A 14,457-nucleotide genomic window follows, 5' to 3' on the forward strand; every position below is an offset into this window, starting at 1 on the left:
GTTAAAGTGGTGTTAGTTTGTGTAGGGACCATCGTGTTAATAATGTGCCTAAGATTGTCCTACGTGTGTAGGAAACTGTCGGTGCAGACGGATCGTTAATCGAAGGTCATGACGTGAAGATATGAGCAAATTTGTGCAAAACGAGGCCCACACGAGGGTGCAAATGAGCGAGTGCTAGGGATGCCAAAATGGTGTGTAATGGGCTGGAAAAATACCTTGTAGTGTGGTGTTTTTGTGTGTGAAATCTGGGTTCAAACATGGTCGAGTTTGGGTCCCAAACGCATGAGTTATGAGGGGTTAAAGTAGGGGTAAATTTTGCTTTGGGGGAGGGGTGTCCTAAGGGTGGTGTGAATGGACTTTAAGTCCAACTGAGGGGTTGTAACTGACCCAGTTTAGTTGACCTAACTGACTCGATTAGTGTAACTGACCTAACTATCTAGTTAAATGCTAATCACTTAGTCTAACCTAACCTAGTGATGGTTAGATTAACCACAGTTAACGTAATGGTCTAGTTAGTGTAGCTAACTAACACTTAAACTAACCTAACCTAGGTTAAAACAAACTTAATTGTGGTTAAAACTAGCCTAACCTAGGTTAAGACTAACCTAGGTTAAAACTAACCTAACTAATTTAACCTTAGGTTAGTTTTAGGTTTTTTTTTTTTTTCAAGAGAGAGAGAGACTGTGGGGGGGGGTTGGTGGCGGCACGGGGGGGGGGGCGGGGGGAGGGGGGGAGGGAGGGGAGGGGGGTGTAGTGTCCGTAGGGGGTGCAGGGGGAGGGGAGGGTTGAGGAGGGGGTGGGGATGGTCATGGCGGCAGGGTGGGGGGGTGCAAGGGGAGGGGAGGGTGTAGGGAGGGGGCGCAGGCGCAGAGGGGTGTAGGGTAGGGGGAGAGGGGACGGGGGCGGGGGTGCAGGGAGGAGGAGGGGATGGGTGGAAGGTAGGGGGAGCGGGTGCAGGCCTGCAAGCATCACCGCAAGTGAGCGCTCGTGCGCCATCGCGGCCGGGCGCTTGGCCCACAAGCAAGGGCTTAGGCCCTTGCTTTAGGTTAGGATTAGGAGGAGCGGCCAGCGAGGGGGGTAGTGAGAGAGGGGAAGAGAGAGAGAGAGAGAGAGAGAGAGAGAGAGAGAGAGGTATGGGGAGAGAATTAGAGAGAGAGAAAAAGAAAGAGAGAGAGAGAGAGAGAGAGAGAGAGAGAGGGCAATCGAGAGAGAGCGAGAGAGAGAAAAGAAAGAGAGAGAGAGTGAGAGTGAGAAAAGAAAGAGAGAGAGAGTGAGAGAGAGAGAGAGAGTGAGAGAGGGAAAAGAAAGAGAGAGAAAGAGAGAGAGAGTGTGTATGTGTGTGTAAGAGAGAGAGAGTGAGAGAAAAATAAAGAGAGAAGGGGATGGAAAGAGAGTGAGAGTGAGAGAGAGAGAGAAGAGGGAGGGGGAGGGAGAGAGAGAGAGAGAGAAAGGGGGAGGGAAAGAGGGAGGGGGTGGTGGAGATGGAGGGGGGAGGGGGAAGGGGTGGTGGAGATGGAGGGGGGGGGGGGGGGGGGGGGGGAGGGGGGAGGGGGAAGGGGTGGTGGTGGTGGAGGGGGGAGGGGGTGGTGGAGATGGAGGGGGGAGGGGGGAGGGGGGAGGGGGGAAGGGGGTGGTGGAGATGGAGGGGGAGGGGGGAGGGGGAAGGGGTGGTGGTGGTGGTGGTGGTGGTGGAGGGGGGAGGGGGTGGTGGAGATGGAGGGGGAGGGGGGAAGGGGGTGGAGGAGATGGAGGGGGGAGGGGGGAAGGGGGTGGTGGTGGTGGAGGGGGGGAGGGGGTGGTGGAAATGGAGGGGGGAGGGAGGGAGGGGGTGTTGGAAATGGAGGGGGGAGGGGGGAAGGGGGTGGTGGAAATGGGAGGGGGGGAAAAAAAAGAGAAGAATAAAATTCTCTTTTTCTTTGGCTTGGACTTGGCTCCACCACTTTTCTCCAAGGTTACAGCCTGGTCAAGCAAGCCTTCATGTCTTGGTGGGACTAACAATTTTCGAGTCTAGATATCTACCTAACTACATGCTATCAAAAGACGATCACACAAGGACTTATCATTAGGTGGTGGGTTGAGCTGCTTGTTCAAGTCATGCATCCTTAGGACAAAATGTTGTGTAAATTCACCTTCTTCGTACTTGCATCCTTAGCACAAAATGCTTGTTCAAGTCATGCATCCTTAGGACAAAATGTTGTATAAATTCACCTTCTTCGTACTTGAGCTCGCTCAATTTAGTGTGGACATCCTTTTCATTGGTTTCCTATTGAAAGTGCTTCAGGAATACTTCAGTCATATGCTCCCAATGCCGTAAATAACCACTTGGGAAATTTCACCAAGGTACATGGGAAGTAATTCATATACTCCTCCTTAGTCTTGGCCTCATTAATGTGAAAGACTTAAAAGAAGCTGTGCAAGTGGTTACATAGGTCCTCATCATCTGTTCCCTTGTAATTTTGAAATTTTACCTTGATTGGTGGAGTCACTTTGGGCCTTATGGCCACTCGCTCTAGCTCTAGTTTTGGTTCCTCAAGGGGCTCTTCATCCTCTGGCTCTAGTTTTGGTTACTCAGGCCCTTCATCCTCTTCATTTTATTGATGAGGTGGACCTCCATGTTGAGTATGAACATGCCCATAGACTATTGGAGACAAATCTTTGGGTCAAACTTGTCTCCCATACACTAGTATTTTTGGCACGATTGGAATTGGTCCTCCATGCGCTAGTATTTTAGGCACAATTGGACTTGGTCCTTGTAATGGTCTTCCAACTTAGAGATGCACTTGGGAGGTCATGGAGCTTGGTGCTCATTGTCAAAATCATGGTGTAGTAGGGCTTGGAGTCCTTTTCTTAGATATGGAACCATTTGACTTGCCCTATCATGACCACGGCTCACTTCTTGGTCAAAAGCTTGCCTATTTCCATGATCGCATTCTTGTTCTATCTCTAACTCATGGACAGAATCCTATTGTCATTATTGGTTTGAATCTTGTCTTGGTTCTGCTCCAAACGCTTCCCTTGTAGGCCATGATCCAGGCTTTCAACTTGGCCTCAATATGGGCTCTCCCAGTTCTTCAACATGGAGACTTTCTGTGGATGACTGCTTAGAATCTTCCATCAACCACCTAAAGTTTGCTTCCTAGTTCAAGACTTTAGATCATCTTAGACAACTTCCCCTAACCAGTTCACTCCTAGTATCATAGTAGTAATCAAAACCAACTCCTCTAGGTTCATGGACTAGCACTTCATCTAGATTGACCGGGCCATTAACGGGGTTTGTAGTTACACCACATGGGTTTGCCCGCTCATCCATACCCAGTTTAAAAGTCATTGTATTCTCTCTATCTCCTAAGTCTTGCCACCCTCTGTAGTCTTGGTGTAGATATTCCTCTCTCTTCTCCGCTAATTGTTGCCTTCTTTCCACATGTGAATCGGACATCTTCAATCACTTGGATGATACAAAGAGCCACCTCGAAGCACTCCTTATCTATACACTAGTCTTCAAATAGGTCTATAAGGTTCAAAAATCATCAGCAAACACTTTGAGAATTTTTTTGAAATATTGAGCTTGATCAATTGGCACTCGTAGCTCATCATTGGTCAGCATAAACTATTGCTTGGAAATCATTGCTGATCCACTCAAACCTAAGACTTCTATACTCAATCCAGTCACTTTTCCCACTCAAACCTTTGCCAAATGTTGACGCTTGGTTTTGCTCACCCCCTAGATTACCTAATGCATAGTGCTCAATGCCTGGTGATCGGTGCATGCATAGTGCTTGGCTAGAAGTTGCCCTCTCTTACACTCCTCAAGTAGCTCACCATAATGTCCCTACTTATTGCTTGGATGCAAAATAGCACTATGACCTAATGGGTCTGTATTGTGTGGGTGAAAACTTATGAAGTCGGATAGATGAGTAAACAAATAGCAAGGAACAACCAATTGCAAAAGTACTTATATTAATCAAAGACCTTGGTCAATACAAATAGTGAGGGGCATAGACACTTGCCTTGTCTCTAGGTACACTTGTGTTGACAAAGGAGATCAAGTCGAAAGATGGATGCTCACTGAGGCCTGAGCAAGGCAAAGGCAAAGGGGAAAGACTAGGAATCACCACTAATCTAGCGTTTCTTCTTTGGTAAGCATGGCCATATCAAGGTCGGGTGCAAGCTCGGGTGCAAGCTCTGGTTGGGAGCACATTAAGTTGCATAAAGGAAATCTAGAATGAAGAGAAGCTGACCCTGAGTGCCAATACATTCTAGTAGAATTGACAGACTTGGTTGAGTCCAATGTAGCCACCAAGTCACAAGGTATAGTAGGTGGCAGCTCCAAGAAAAGCCCCCACAAACCAAGTATATTAACTAGAAAGCATAGAAACAATTGGCAACCAGACTTGCCAAAGAACTAAAAGAGAAAGGAGACATAGAGAATTTGCCAATGGACCTACCCATGGCCATGCAATCAACCAAGGCACATGAGACTTTAACAAGCAAGGCATGAACCAAGCCAAGTACCACCAAGTACCTGAGATGATCCATGCATGGGAACCTTCCATAATATGAAGATCAGTATCACAATGGTTGAGTCATTGAAGCTTGAACTGTATTGTTGAGAGTTCTCCTTGCAACAACTTTGAGTTGAAGAGGGATCACCCCTACTCGTAGATTCCTTAGTTGCCATCTCGACCATTGAATAGGGATCACCCCTACTCATAGATTCCTTAGTTGCCATCTCGACCATTGAATAGGGATCACCCCTACTCATAGATTCCTTAGTTGCCATCTCGACCATTGACACACTAGTCATCATTGCCAAGATCATAAAGCAAAGTGTGCCTAGTGTGATCATGAATGGATGCTCAAGAGTTAATATCATCTCAAAGGATGTGGCCACGTGACTAAAGCTTAAGAATTTGCAACCTTTTCCTTTCCCAGGATATATCGTTGATCAGCAATGACTAATATATAATGTTGCTCAGTGACTAGTGGAGCCTAAAGGTATGCTTCAATATGTTGTTACCACCATAGTAGGAATGAATCAAATAGTAAGTTTGATTGTCATCTCTTTGGATATGAATGCCTATTCAAAAATGCTAGGAAGACCCTACTTGAAAAGCGCAAAGGTATTACATGATTGGGATCTAAGATTGAAATGGTCAAAACTAGGGATATCAAGGTAAAAATCCCAATCAATCCAAGTATGGTATTTAGTAGTTGCTAAACAAAAATTTTGAAAGTCAAAAATTAGTTTCCATAGGATGTTGAGTCATGACTAATGGAAATGCAAATTTTGTTTGTGGGAGAGATTGATGTATTTGAGTGGCACCTAATCTCATTCACAAGATGAAGGATGAGAAGTTGCCAGAGAAATAGAAATAGTATTGAAGTCATTTCACTAAAGATTTGACTAGTGAATGAGAGTAGGCCAAGCCCAAGATAACAATAACTTGGCTTGGTACTGTGCATTTGGTCCCTGAACTAGCTCAGGAACTCAATTTGGGCATGACTGAGAAGCCATGCATAATTGTGGTAATGCCCATCTATTGGATGATCAACTCCAAGTAGTCAAGAATCATTTTGTGCAGTTTTAGGATGTGTTTGCATGGAGTTACACCAATTGGTGGGGAGTTCCCATATAAATATGCCAGCATAGGATTCCATTGATTTCAGATGCCAAGCCCATTGGTCAACAAAGGTACAGGATGCAACCAGACTATATGCCAAGTAGATTAAATCCAAGCTTGATCACCTCATTCAAGTAGGATTTATCTACATTATTGATTGGAGCGATTGGTTATTCCCAATCGTGTTGGTACCTAAGAAAAATGTTAAGCTCAAAGTTTGTGTGCATTACAAGAAGATTAATGTTCAAACAATGCTAGATCCTTGCCCAATCCCTTTGATGGATAGAATTCTTGACTAGGTCAATGAGATGTACTCATTCATGGATGGCTATAGTGGGTACAATTAGATTTCTTTAGAACCTATGGATCAGTCAAAATTTTCCTTATTATAGAATGGGATGAATATGCCATTTGGTCTACGTAATGTACCATCTACTTTTCATATATTCATGATTGAGACTTTTTGAGCTATTTGAAAGCATTTATTGCTATCTACCTGAATGAATTTTTTGTATACTTGGCAATATCCATGCATTTGTTCTTCCTTGAGAAGGTGTTTGCTAGGATCAGACAGGCAGGGAGCCTAGTCAAGTGTATTTCCTTTGTACAAGTTGGTGAGTTACTTTGCCATGTGATTTCCAAGGAGGGTATTTGTACTGAGCCACATAAGATCTGAGCAACTAAGAAGATGCTTGAGTGAGAGAATCTAACACAAATGAGACCCTTTGCTGGGTTTATGTGCTTCTATATAAGATTTGTGAAGAACTTTGCTGAGATTATAGTCTATTTGTATGAAACGACCAAGAAGGATAGCAAGTTCTAGGTGACTGAGGAGCTATCTACAACATTTTATGAATTCAAGAAATGGCAACTGAGACATCGATTCTCCGACAAGCCTATGTGGGATGTGATCTTTCATGTTCATGTGTATGCATAAGGTTATGCAATTGACATTATATTCGCATAGCTAGATGATAGATTGGACTACCCAATCCATTATGCCAGTTGGTTGATGACTCTACGCAAGTGTAACTATAGCACTATCGAGCATGAAGCTCTTGGGATGGCTTATAGTGTCTAGAAATTTAGGCACTATTTTCTTGGCAAGACAATCATTTTCTATGTGGACCACCAATCCTTGTTATATTCACACATAGCACAACCACTTCACAAGACAGAGCCATTAGGTAATTATCGCTTGAAGTCTCTAGTCATGATAAGTCTTGTCACAATCTTGATTAAGTAGTGAAGGATAAGACCCTATGCCAATGACCAACATTTAGGTCCAAGCACCAAACTATCATCGACAAATTTCAAGAACTACCCCGACCCACGATGGACAAACTACTCATGTACAACTTTGACATCCTACAATACATGATCGAATTGTTAATGGGATTTGCAATAACAAAGGACAGTAAGATGTGGAATCACTTATTAGATGTATGCAAGCACTATCCCGACCCACGATGGACACACTACTCCTGTACTTCTTTGAGCTCTTGCAGCTGATTGAGATGTTAATGGGAGCTATAATAATAGAGCCCACTAATAGTTATAGTTGACCCAAAGGTCAACCCAATCTCACTAATTAGTGGTTTGAAGCCTGGTTCTAGCATACCAAGTGGGAGCCAATTAATATCAATTCACTTTACCCTTGGTCACCAGCATTGACACCCAGACACTAAGGCTTATTATGAAGATTGGCCTCGTTGAGTTCATTGGAGGTGCCTCGTCCTTCTACATCTCCGACCCTTTGAAGGCTCCCATTGTTCATGCAACATCAATGCCCGAACCCCAAGTGGTACAAAACAAATTACGAGCCCTGTGCCGTCGGAAGCCCATGATTTGACCTTCGAGTTTCGAACAAAGATAGTTTCATGTGGGCTCGAAATCATGAGAACAATGTTCCAATGAAGCCAAGGTGAGACGTTGGCCTTGAATTACTCAACCATAGCTTCAAGCAACTTGGCTATTAACCACATTGGTTAACATGGCGAATTTTGCTACTTTGTACCACTTTTATTGTTTTGATTAGCAGAGTTAGGAGATGGATTGTGTCTTGGAGCCAATTAGGCCCAAGAGATTTGTCAAGCATGAAACAAGAGAGTGATTGAGAGAGTATAGTTTTGTCTCTCCCTTCAAAATGTAAAATGTATATAAGGGAAGACCTTTGACTTTGGTCTTCAGTTGTATGCTCTTTTGGAAATATAAGCCAAGCTCTCTTGTAGGACACATTACCTCAACGGAAAAAAAAAAAACTAGCTACCTACCTAGCTTCATGTCAGTTTCATCAAGAGCTTCAACCACCATTAGCTCGTAATCCATGCGCAGCCTATACTCTAGAAGAACCACTTACGAGGTTTCTAACACCTCAAGCCTCACCTTATCCAACTTGGCCACAAGGCATGGGAGTCATTCCATACCCAACTACCACCACCTATAGGCCTATCTTAGGAGTAAACATGCCAGTACCTAGGGGACCACAGTTCCACTTACTAGGCCTAGCCAACCCCAAGTGACGATGCAAATGCCTAGCAAGTCAGATTTTTCAAATCCTATGTTTGTTTGGATCCAATACTTGAGACTCCCTTGCTGGATCGCCAATGTATAGAGTAGGATCACCATATTCTCCAACTCTTCCTATTTCATTGGTATTTTTCAAGATGTAACATTGACACCATTGTCAAAGATCCTAGATAGGATCGCAAGGATAGGACGTGGAATAATTTATAGTTAGACACTAGCTACTTTTAAAAGGTCTTCAAGGATGTAGACCCCTCCACCTACGACTTGATGCTAGATTTAGTTTGTAGCAAAGAAGACTCAACCTCTTGCATAAGATAGGATGGGACTATCCATTTTGGAGAAGATAAAAGACAAAACAAGATGTTGATGTGGTGGTAAGCAACAACACATCCCTTCTTTGAGTTTTTAGTTTGTGTTTCAAGTAGGCTTGTGATTTAATGTTTGAACTATTGCAAGATGCCTTTGAGATCAATGAATTCTCTTCTCAAAAGGGCCACATTTGTAGGTCCTTTGGCCAAAATCACTTACTGGCACACAATATTAGTTGTATACAGGCATCGTTCCACAAAAAAATTTCACCACATGGGATAATAGAGCTATTAAAATGTAAGGCCTTGTCGTGGGTGATTGGTCATTCTAACAATCTTGGAATGCAATAAAAGTGATGCTAATCCATCTCTTTGTTGCCCTCAATGCCTTTGCCGCAAACATACATGGCAATGGCAATGGTCATGTCTTTTATTGAAAACGAAGCCACTATTTGCTGGTGTTGCTAGTATTTCCTTAACACTCATAATTTAGGTTGGGCCAAGTCCACATGCACTACATGGGTATTTGCAAATCCCCGGGTATTCCAATGACCCTCTCGAGTATTTGCATTCTCCGGGTATTCCAATGACCCTCTCAAGTATTTGCAAACCCATGAGACCCGCCCAGGTATTTGTGAGTTTGAATATTTTGCAACTTCTATGATTGAGTGTTTGAAATTCCACACAAAATTGTCGGGTATTTTCAAATCCATGAGACTTGCTTGGGTATTTGTACAATCTTTTTGGGGGCCAAACCATGTGAGATATGAGTGAAGATAAATGTTGGAATGATTTAGAGATGAAATCTGACACCTCACAAGTCCATGGTCAACTGATTTGATTGGTAAGAGTTGGGTGGGTGAGGTAATCGTTGATGCACTAATGACTACTATAGGGGTTGGTCACCCTACACAAATCTATAGGTGGATTTGTGTGTTAGTCTATGGGGTGGTAAGTTCAATAGTTTCGCTAATTTGATTTTCTCAAACTCCTGAATGATTCGATTAGTAAATTTTCATTGATGACAATATTCTACACTTGATGTTCTATCAATTCAAAACAAAAAATTGCACAAAAAAATTAGGTTTAATCCTCAAGTCTGTTTATATGAAGCTTCTCTATACCCAATGCCTTTACGATGACATAAATGAGAACAATATCTTTTTGCTAGAACCTTCTCACTTTGTGAATGCCTTTGTGCTAACATAAATGAGAACAATATCTTTTTGCTAGAACCTTCTCCCTCGCAAAGTGATAGTGCAACTCAATGTGCTTCGTTCTAGAATGATACACTAGGTTACTAGCCATCTGTATAATGCTAATGTTGTCAGAATAAATGAAAATAGCTCCATCCCGCAAGTAGCTTCCATAACCAAGGTACTTCACATGTAGCCACAAATGCACCTCTGTACTCAACCTTCGGTGTACTTTATGAAATAGAAAGGTGAAGTGTTAGTCACTTCTTGAGGCAGCAATAGCCTAGTTTCCGGAGGAGCTCGTTGTTCAACGCTTAGTTTCCATCAAGGGTAGTCCCTCTTCAAAACCTCTACTTCCATTTCAGATTCTTGGGAGAGGCACGTGCCATTCTTCGGGCAAGTCACTCTACATTCGAAAGATCTTGCCCTACTCATCTACAGAAGAGGGAAGATGTTTGAACCTATCTGGTATTGTGTGACTTTGCTTACGCTTTGTCTTTCCATTCTTGCATGATTATGCATAACATTCCAAACAGTCGGAATACAAATCATAGACAACAGTCTTACACTTATTACTACCACGACATCCCTATAACATCATCCACACTTTGTAACAATATTCTCTCTCTCTCTCTCTCTCTCTCTCTCTACCAAAGCTCCAAGGTGTAGGGCAAACTCAATCATATTGAAGCCAATGCTTTAGGGAGAAGGCTAATCAAATGATCGCTTCATCCCTAGGGACTAGCTACTATTATAACATTCCCATTAACGTTATCAACATCCATTAGGGGTGTAGAGCTTTATATCAATATATGCTTGCGCGCACACACACACAAGACCATACATTTATACCAAGTGTGCATATTGAGCTTTTGTCAAAGCTTCGGAAATGCAAGGCAAACATAATGAAGCCTATCATTAAGGGAGAAGGCTAATCAAACAAGTCCACAGCCTCTTCGTCCAAACTACAATGACTTGGTAAAGGAACAATTATATTTTCATTTAAGTCTCTCCCAAATAAGAGATAGAAAGAATTATTAGAACAAAAAGCTAGCTAATATTGCACACACCATACTAGCTAGCTAATAGATAATTTATCACAATATCGGCTGGCCACAACCTGGATGGAAATTGCATGTTTGCTAATACAGGAAAAATATGTAGAAAGTCTTTATCAAAAGAAACCCTTTTAAGCTTCCAATGCACTATGGGGAGACTAGATAGACGTGTAGCTAACATTGGTAGCAAATTGCAAGATCTACCAGTACGTAGGGCAAGTACCAAGAGAAGCAAGTATCCAAGTGATGCTCTCAATATGGCAAAGCTCCAGCAAATTACATCTGATCCCCAAGTAATTACAGGATTTCCAAATTCATAGGTGTCCATTGATACTTATGTTAAAGCATTGATAAGTGAAGTCACGAATCACTTATTTCGAGCTTCTCTTCATGCAGCAATTACACCACTGCAAAAGGATGATATGCTTATAGGGTTATTAGACGTCCAAACCACCTCTACACTCTGTTTCATGTAAAGAAAGCTATTTACAAAGCACGGTGTGCACCCCACTTTTACAATCCCGATGATTCAGGTATGATGGATAAAATCAGTAAGCTAATCAAGACTATCTTGCGTCTGAAGAGCATTTCTGGTGTTGTTAATTGATTCCGTTGGTCCAGCAAGTTCACACTTGAGCTCACACAGTAAGGGAAGGGACTGGGTGGTGTATTGCAGGTATCAAAAGGCTATTCTTATGGAAGTACGGATGGATGAACATTTATTACATTTGATAGGGGACAGTTCTTCTCAGAGCTGCACGTAGATGCTTAATGGCACTAGCTTCAAGCTTCTACACATGTTGCATAGACAAACACACTCTCCTCAGATCTTGACAGAAACTGGCAAATAAAGATCCACTTCAGCAGATGAACGTGGAAGTGGTGTTTTCATCACTGCAATACAGACCAGGGTGCTGCGAGAAGCCTTGGCTACTCAAAAGCTGCCTTGCTCTAGAAACAAGCTCATAGTTGGTGATGGCACCATTGTGTTGAGAGAGGATGGTTTGGACAGCATTGCTCATGGCCCCGTAAGCCTCATATTGTGTCCCAGTGGGATTAGCATCAGCTGAGGTCTCACTTGATTGGCAGCCACTAATTAGGATGCCCATGTCTCGACCCTTACTGACACTTGATCCTGCATAAGCTGCTTGATGAGCAGGGACATGGGCTTCTAAGGCAGGTCTCAAATAATCCTGTGAATTTCCATTCTCATTGAGCTTCTCCTGGAGGAACTGTTGAGCTATGAAACCCAAGGCACCAACAACTCCATCATTCTGGGTGCCACCCTTCGCACTATTATCCATTGTCTGCAGCATCACCTTGACAAATTTCTTCACCTTGGAGCTGGAATCTTGCCCAAATAAGTCGAACAGAGCAGGCCTTATGGTGCCCACATTGATGTCTTGTCTGCCTGTTTTCTGTTTCAGGATTTGCAAGAGCATGGAGAGAGGCAGAGCTCTGCTTTTTACACGGCCTGGTCCAGAATATGGCACCCTCTGAAAGAACTCATCTTCTGGAATGAAGCGAAGTCGATGTTGGGTAACCATGTGGTGATAGGGGCGTTGTTGGACACCATAGCTCTGGTTATGGCCATAGTTTTGACCAAACGGAGGCAAGCTAATACCATGATCTTGCAAAGCTCCTTGTATTGTGTCAGCAACAAAATTTGAGAGGTCAAACCCTCGGGTATTATCCCCTCCCTGCTGGGCACTGTAGTAAGAGCTGTCTCCAATCTGTTCTTTTTCATGCTTAATGAGGCCACCACTGTGGCAGGAATCACAGATAACAGTAAAGGTGACCCCCTGGGGAAGGTTGTTAACGATCTCTCGGAAGTCATCATCTGCAGAATCAGAGACGTTGTGCAATAAAAACAATTCTAAATTTGGTCAGGCGGTCGTCATCGGTAAAATCAGAGATGCTATTCACTTCCAAATAATCCTAAATCGATGAGAAGGTAATCAGTTGCAAAATAAGGGATATTCTGCATTCACAAGACACCTAATTCGATGAGAAAGTCATTCACTGCCAAATCAGAGATGTCGTTCATCATCACAAACAAGCCTAGGAAGCATCATCTCAGGATCTCAGGATGTGAAACATAACAAACAAGTCTGCACTGATCAGAAAGTGATAACTCCTCAAATCAGAGGTGACTTCAATAAAATCAATCCCAAAATCGATGAGCATACTTCCGAATAGTGCTGATTGAGCAGAGAAATGCACCGTCTTTGCATCTACAGGCACGGTTATTGCATCTACTGACAGCAACACGAGGAGGAGGAGGGTACCAGTCATAAGGTTCATGTCGCAGGGGACGATGCACTCATCGTAGCCTGTATCGTCGGGTGCTCCAGTCTCAGGAGGGAGACGAGTGCCATGGCCACTGTAGTGGAAGACGAGGACATCACCAGGCTGAGCACAACTTATCATTCTGTGCAAAGCGCTCTTGATGTTCGCTCCTGTAGGCTGAGGGTACCAAGAATCTGTGTCGATGAGCACCATGATGTCTCCTGGCTCGAATCCGAACCTCTCCACCAAACACCTTTGTATCCTCCACACATCATTCACGCAGCCTCGCAGCTCCGCTTTGGTGCCTGGATAGTTGCAGCCCACCAGCACTGCTTTCTTCTTCTTCCTCCTCACATCCGTTTGCTCCCTTGCAAGCATCCTGCTCGCTTTGTTCCCCGTTGTAGAAGCACTCCCAACAAATTCCCCGGACGCTGCACTCGCTCGCCCTGTTTCTCCCCTAGCTTGCTCAGTAGAGACCTAACTCCTTCTGGAAGTGTGGGCACTGAATTTGGCGTTGTCTTCTCCTAAGAGGATCAAATCGCTGATTGCTTCTACTTCTCCAACCAGCAAATCGCCCAGCGACGAAGATCGCTCGAAATGCAGCGTCTTCGTTCACAAGAGTCGCTGAGGTGAAGTACCCAGAAGGCTGATTTGTCGCCTCGTTGATCTGTATCTCTTGAATCACCGAGACTCGATGGATTTCGCTGGTTGCTTCCCTGGAGCTCTCTGGCCTCCATAGCTTAAATAAATCGGCGGTGGTGTCAAGAATGGTATCGGATTCGAATGGAATGCGATCTAACTCTTTATTCCCGGCAGACCAAAAAGTGTTGCAAAGCCACTTGAGCGTGCCAATCTCCACCAGCAGCTCACAGGAATCTGCTAAAGGGAACGATGTCCGCAACCGCTTATACGGTAATAACTGTCACCCTAACTGTAACTGTAAATTATAGTAACCGTAACTGTAACCGTAACCGTAACCGTAACCGTAACCGTAATGTTTGTATGAGAGCCTAAAATCCTTGGAGGACAGTCTCTTGTCCTCGCCCATCTCGTACAAAAAGAGCTAGAAAAAAAGTTTAAAATATTCAAAATCTCAGTCAGTATTCTAAAGGCACATCAAAATTTTAGTCGGTTTTTTTCAAATGTAGCCGTTGCAAAATACACTCAAGGACGGTTTTTTCTAGCACTGTGGAGCAGCCAACCTCCAACTTGTAATGGTATTGGCTACGACAAGCTACCCCAAAAATGTCCCCATTGAGACTCATTTTTTCATTCTCCCACGGAGCGGTGGATTGCTAGTTTGTGGCACCTTGATTTTAGGGGTCGCCAGTGGGAATACTAAACACTTTCCAAAATATTACCACGCAAAGTGGCATTTACGCTTGACGGGTGCTGAGTGGTGGGAATGCACTCTAAGCCCGTGGCTAGATTAAGGATATACTTAGAATAAGGCCAC

General features: G+C 43.6%; 1 protein-coding gene across 1 annotated transcript; it reads right to left on the minus strand.

The window, feature by feature from the left end:
• Positions 1 to 10,976: 10,976 nt before the first annotated feature.
• On the minus strand, positions 10,977 to 13,853 carry LOC147894324 (metacaspase-5-like). Its single transcript, XM_087385036.1, has 2 exons — positions 13,001 to 13,853; positions 10,977 to 12,552 (listed from the first exon to the last, which is right to left on the minus strand). Exons 1-2 carry the CDS (start codon positions 13,377 to 13,379, stop codon positions 11,573 to 11,575), a joined length of 1,359 nt encoding a protein of 452 aa, XP_087241162.1. The 5' UTR covers positions 13,380 to 13,853; the 3' UTR covers positions 10,977 to 11,572.
• Between the last annotated feature and the right edge of the window lie 604 nt (positions 13,854 to 14,457).

Source organism: Dipteris shenzhenensis, chromosome 14, assembly GCF_047967505.1.
Source record: "Dipteris shenzhenensis isolate YYH24624 ecotype China chromosome 14, Dip_SZ_1.0, whole genome shotgun sequence".
Lineage (NCBI taxonomy): Eukaryota > Viridiplantae > Streptophyta > Polypodiopsida > Gleicheniales > Dipteridaceae > Dipteris > Dipteris shenzhenensis.